The sequence below is a fragment of the Crocodylus porosus genome, unplaced genomic scaffold (genome assembly GCF_001723895.1).
Source record: "Crocodylus porosus isolate Cpor-Errol unplaced genomic scaffold, CroPor_comp1, whole genome shotgun sequence".
NCBI lineage: Eukaryota > Metazoa > Chordata > Crocodylia > Crocodylidae > Crocodylus > Crocodylus porosus.
In genome coordinates this window covers 9,493,676-9,499,675 of record NW_017728929.1, presented here as the reverse complement: position 1 = coordinate 9,499,675, position 6,000 = coordinate 9,493,676, and the positions used below count along the sequence as shown (strand labels likewise).

Here is a 6,000-nt window from a genome sequence, read left to right as displayed (position 1 = left end):
CAATCACCTCTATATATACATACTCAAAAAACATAGATCAAGACAAAAACTATTTTTTTGAAATAAAATATGTTATAGTAGATGTTTGATTTTTAGTATATGATTTGTTTTTTAATTATAGTTTGTTAAAATTATATCTTCTGAAAGAGTCTACGTGTGTGGTCCTCCACAACTCACCAAAACTTGTTAAGTCATTTTTCAGCCAAGATAATTGCCCACCCCGTTTTACACCCTGGTTTCTTTCCTTTGATAAACATGATGCTAATGTATGTTTGTTTTTTCTGCTCATGCTTCCACTGATTAGGATGATGCTATCTGAATTGCATTTTCATTTGGCACATCTATGCTACTCTTCCACTCCCGAAATTTGATGCTTTTGAAAGAGATTTTCTGTTTTTCTTTTCTCCATGGGAATATTTTTGTCTGTGCTCCTAGATGCGCACTTTCAATTCTTGTTGAGTGACTCATTTTCATTAGCTCACCATGTCAGAGGATGCAGTCTATCGCTTTCTTCCAATATTAGAAAAGGAACTTCCATATAAGGAAGAATATTGTCCCTCAAGGTGTACTGTGTGTTGTCCCTCAAGGCCTTCCTCGCTGCTTATGATCTTACCCAGCTCCTGTTGCTTGGTTTTCTGCAGCTGATTTACAAAAATGGGATAAACCCTCATGTGTACCTCCTGTCATTTCTCTAGAAAATTGTAGATGTGTTTGAATCTCCTTCTGACATTGCATGGCCCTAAGAAGGCTATCTTATTACTTACCTTGTACTCCAGTCCAGTTGTGGGTTATTCCTGATCTTGTCTCAGAAAATAATAAAATGTGTAAGACTTCTTTTTAAGATCTAGTTCTTCTTTTCTAGAGAAAATAGAAAGAACTGTGCAGATTGAAGCCTCAACAGTTGAAATTGAAGAGAGGGGAGTGAAACTCCGTTTGACGGTTGTGGATACACCAGGATATGGTGATGCCATCAATTGTCGGGACTGGTATGTACCTGACATATGCTGACCTATAGAGAAGGTGATCTCCATCCCTTCTCAATTTAAAAAAAGATCATTCTTATTTGCTGATCAAGGCTTAAATCCTTAGTATCAATGTGCTGTAGCTGCCTTGCGTAGGGTAATGTAAACTTATAATCATACCATTAGTGGCACCTGTACAGTGTAATTTCTTTACAGCCTAAAAGGCAGATTGTATTTCAAATTTTAGTTCCTATAACATACAATTTTTAAAGAGAAAGATTTGCCTTATTACTTGAAACAATTTTTGTTTCGGTGTCCATGTTTTAAAAGCTCATAATTTTTACATATTCATTCTGAATAGTCAAGATCACAAATGTATCTATACATGAAAGCTATTCCTGATTTTAACTTTGAGCATTTTCTGGTATTAAACTAATTCAAAATATGACATTTATTCCAGAATAAGTGGTGTGTTCATGGAGGAAACTAGTGGGGAAACTAATGCATTATTGTTTCAGAATAAATTTTGTATTCTTGAAAGAACAATAACCAACTCTCAATCATTATAAGTTGCATTAAAAGGTAAAAATAAATACTTATAGAAAGAATATTTGCATTTCTCACATTATAAGGTATTTTTGAAAGTAAAATAACTTGAAGTGTCTCTGAACTTTATCTTTGGCTTACCACAGGTTATCTTTTGTGTCAGATCAAATCTGGTGTACTGCAACCAATTCATATTCTGTTGTATTTTAAGTATATTTGGTTTCTTGTAAAGGGAGAATTTGGCCAAAAGACATCCATTATTCTTTTGATACAAAAGGGATGAAGAATGTTTCATATGCAGATACGAAAATTATGTGAAATAGCTAGTTTCCCCTTGGTTCCCATCACAGCAATAAGAGAGAAATTGTACATGTATGGATCATTTTTCTTAGGAGAATAAAAGACAGCTTGGGAAGACAAGAAAAGGCCTGTATGGAAGGGCAGACACTGTATCTGGAGTCTTTGAGCATACATGATACTCATGTTAAAAGCAGGTGGGATATTAGTTCAGAGCTGTCTTGAGATTAAGACGCAGTCTTAAATTTGAAGTAAGCGAGTAGAATCCGAACAATTTGTATTGTTAGAAAACTTAGTTTCCACACAAATAAAATTGTTGGAGATACGTTTGTCCAAAATATGAGTTTCTTAAACTTTTAATAGGCACTAGCAATTAGGGCTTTCCCTAGGGGGTGGCAAATCAGGGCAACTTCCCTGGGCCCTGTGCTTTGGGGAGCCCTGCAGACAGTCCCGTACAGGCCCTGCCACAGCCACCACATGCTGCCCCTGCCAAGTAATGCCAGCTTTAGCCTCTTGCCACACCCCACCATCTCCACTGGTTCTGGCCGCTTGACGTTGCCACCTCCTGCTCCACTGGCTCCAGCTGCTCGCCACACCTTCCTCTTCCCCCCCACCCCCGGGCCCCACACAGACTGATATGCCCTGGGCCCTGCACACCCCTAGTGATGGTTCTGCTAGCAGTTATACTCTTCAGTTGAATTGTTTTAATTGCGGCTATTTATGCCCAGATTTTGAAATCTGTCATGTATATGTACACTGTTTGTGGGTCTGTGCGAAATGGCTATGTTGCGAGTTTGTTTCAGATTCCGCTGTTTTGGAGGACAGCGATTCGTTTGGGTATTTCGGATCACTATCCTGTTTTGTTTTGTTTTGGCTGAATCTGTTTGAGACAGGCACAAGGGAAGCTTTGCACAGCCTTATCCAGCCAGGCAGGGCTTGGGGTCAGAGACTGCAGGGCCCCAGTGGGGAGCAGGATGGGACCGTAGGTGGCTTGTCTGGGGGAGGGCCGCTGCCCTCCATGCAGGTGAGGAGACTCCCATGCAGATCTCTGATGCCTGTCATGCTGGGTCACAGGGCAGGGAAGCAGCACAGAGCGGTGAGCAAGCCTGCTGGTCCCTGCCACATAACTCAGCTCCACAGGGAGCAGAGTTCCACAGTGGGGTCTCCGGTGAAGTGGGGCTGTGTGGGGCAGGCAGCAGCAGCAAGGAGACCCTGACGTGGATCTCTTCTCCCTGCAGAGCCAGATTGCACGGCAGGGATTGCCCAGCCGCTGGTTCAGTGCCCTTGGATCTGCATGCCCAGTTTCAGCAGGCTGCTGCTGCAGGCTGACAGCACCGCAGTCTTCTCAGTGCTTGGCACGGGCTGTACCACACAGCTGCTGCTGGCCCCAGCCTGCAGTGGCAGCCTGCTGAAACCCCATATGCAGATCAGGAGCCCGCATCCCCCGGGAAGAGCTGGGGAAATTATCAGAAAGCTGAGGAATTGAACCAGAAGCTAGATGTCAATATGAGAGCAGTCCTCCCCCAGCTCTTAGTTTTTGTTTCCCTGCAAGCTCGGCTCCAAAATTCTCCAAAACATTTCGGAACCTTCTGATTCATTTTGGATTCGGTGTTTTGGCCACTGAAATGGTCTGAAACACATCCGACACGAAGTAGGTGCTGAAATTTCACACAGCCATAACTGTTAGTATTTCTTCTAGTCTTTCTACAGACAAATATCTACTCTATTCAGGGTGTGATATTTTTCTGTTGGCAAAAATACAACAGGAGGAACATTCTTTCCTTCTATACTAAACAGGCTGTGGTATTGCTGATTAAACTAACTGGTTCATTCAAACCCAACTTCATACTGTAACAGATCTGCTAAGGAATTAAATTAATTCCCAGATCTCTTGTATAAGTTCATCAGGTCTCTTTACATACTGTCAAGAGTGTCTTGGATTTTTTTTGTCTAAATGATGTTACAGCATTTTAAATTGGAGTATTTGTGTAATTTTAGATCCATGAAGAAATTCACTACAGGAACAAAGAATTAATGATTATGTTACACTTACTGTTTTACATAAAGTATTTATTCTAGAAAGTCTTATTTGCCTAATGTATTACAGTGTATCCTCTTGTGTTTTGAAAGGTTATCCAGTTACTTTATTCAATTTTATTAATTCATATTCTTTTCACTGCACCAGTGTTATTCTTTGATAGTTGAGTTTTTGCTGTTTACAATGTGATTTGGAATTCATTTGACATCACTGGAAAAAAAAATCCCTGGAGTATTTCAGTATTTGTGGAGTGAATGTCTAAATGATGAACATAGATATTTATATTAATCCACTTTTTTTTTCAGTTTTAAGACTATCATCGCCTATATTGATGACCAATTTGAGCGGTATCTGCATGATGAGAGTGGCCTGAACAGACGGCATATTATAGATAACCGTGTCCATTGCTGTTTTTACTTCATTTCACCATTTGGTCATGGGTAGGTATTTCTGTGCCCTTTTTAGAATTCTTTTTGCTTCACAAGGGGTTGGGCTTCATTTATGCTGCTAACTGTTTTCAAGATGAGGCCAGATGGGTTACATATACCCTAGAAAACTACCTTTTCATTTTTTTTTTTTATTTTTTTTTTTAAATTTACCTTGAAGGGGTAGGGGTTGAGGAATTTCTGGATGGTGAGTATAAAATTGTAATTTTTTTTGCAAGAAGTAGGGGTTTTTTTGTTTTTTAAACAACAAAAAATACCCCTTTTTGAGATCATTTCTATGATCCTCTGTGTGAGAAGTCATTATGATTTCTGTTCTTGGACCAACTGCATAGTTAGGAGAGCTGTTGGACAAACTTTTGGGTGCCTTTCCTCATAAAAATCCTTGCCTTGGACACTTCTTGGACCATAACTACAATAGGACCCCAACCCTACTGAAAATACATTGGCCTTTAAATACTTGAAACACTTTAAATTTTATTTTTAGACTTAAGCCCTTGGATGTTGAATTCATGAAAGCCATACACAACAAGGTGAATATTGTACCTGTAATTGCAAAAGCCGATACGCTTACCTTGAAAGAACGGGAAAGACTGAAAAGAAGAGTAAGTACAAATTTTGCTTGTGGGGAAGTATAAAAATGATTTTCAGTCATAGGGGTACAAATAAGCAAGGAGGCATATTTTTGTCCATGTCCAAGCCAAAAAAGTGTTCTCCAATAATATTGTACAGACATAATACAACGGGACTTAAAAGTTTTTCCAGGAAGCCTACGCAGCCTTCGCTTTATGGGGAGTCTCTGACCATTTACTTAATTGAGGAATTATCCTTTAAACCAGAGTGTGATGAAACTCGGCCCTGAGCTTGCCGCAAGTCGGCCTGCCTGCCTGTCTGTAGGGCAGTCCACCCAGTCTTACCTGCCACAACTTTGCTGTAACAATGAATTGGTGGTAAATGTGGGAGGCTGTTCATTACATGCCCCGATGCCAGGGCTATCCACAGCTCTGTACTATCCCTACACCATGGCCCATGCCTCACAGGTGACATCTAGTATGTCACTACGCTCCCAGCCTTAGTTGTATGTCAGGTCTCATTCACACTCATACTGCCCCCATCTCACTGGGGCCTCTTGCACTCTACCCTCTCACAGGGTCTCTTGCCCACTGCACAATACTGTGCTCCCTTCACTCTGCCCTGCTTCCTTTAGCGGCCCCGTAGGCCATCAGGCTTATCCAAGTCACACCTCAGTTAGTGACACATGCAGTCTTTTGGGCCTCTTCCGCAACCCTCACCTGGGTAGTGGACAGCTGATTCACCAAATGGAGGGCTAACTCCACCCTAGCCCCTCACCGGGCTTCTTGAACCCTACAACTCTATCTCACTGGGGTTGGCCCATCTGCTGCCCTTCTGGCCATCCTATGACCTTACTCACCACGCCCCCTTGGGCTGCCCTTCAGGCTGACCCTCAGCCCTACTCAGCCCCTGTCAGGGCCTTCACTGCTGGGCGTACACAACTATCACCTCCCTGGGGCCTCCGAAGTCTTTCACCCCTGCAGGTTCAAGTGGCCACAGCCATGCCTGGCCCACTTACCTGCAGTGCTGTGGGGGCTGGGGTTATTAAAGCGCCTCAACCCGCCTTTCACCAGGGAGGTAAGCAGCCCTGGTATTTGAGTGGGGCTGCCGCACCACCAGCAGTCCCCCCAGGCCTCTGTTC

The 6,000-nt window shown here is 42.2% G+C and overlaps 1 protein-coding gene across 2 annotated transcripts in view; it reads left to right on the top strand.

Moving 5' to 3' along the window:
- Positions 1–6,000, top strand: part of SEPT2 (septin 2) — a 37,183-nt gene that overhangs the window by 10,938 nt on the left and 20,245 nt on the right. For both annotated transcript variants that reach the window (XM_019543023.1, XM_019543025.1), the window contains exons 5-7: positions 863–986; positions 4,149–4,283; positions 4,774–4,891. In XM_019543023.1, coding sequence (XP_019398568.1) covers positions 863–986; positions 4,149–4,283; positions 4,774–4,891 — 377 coding nt within the window. The remainder of the gene's footprint in view (positions 1–862; positions 987–4,148; positions 4,284–4,773; positions 4,892–6,000) is intronic.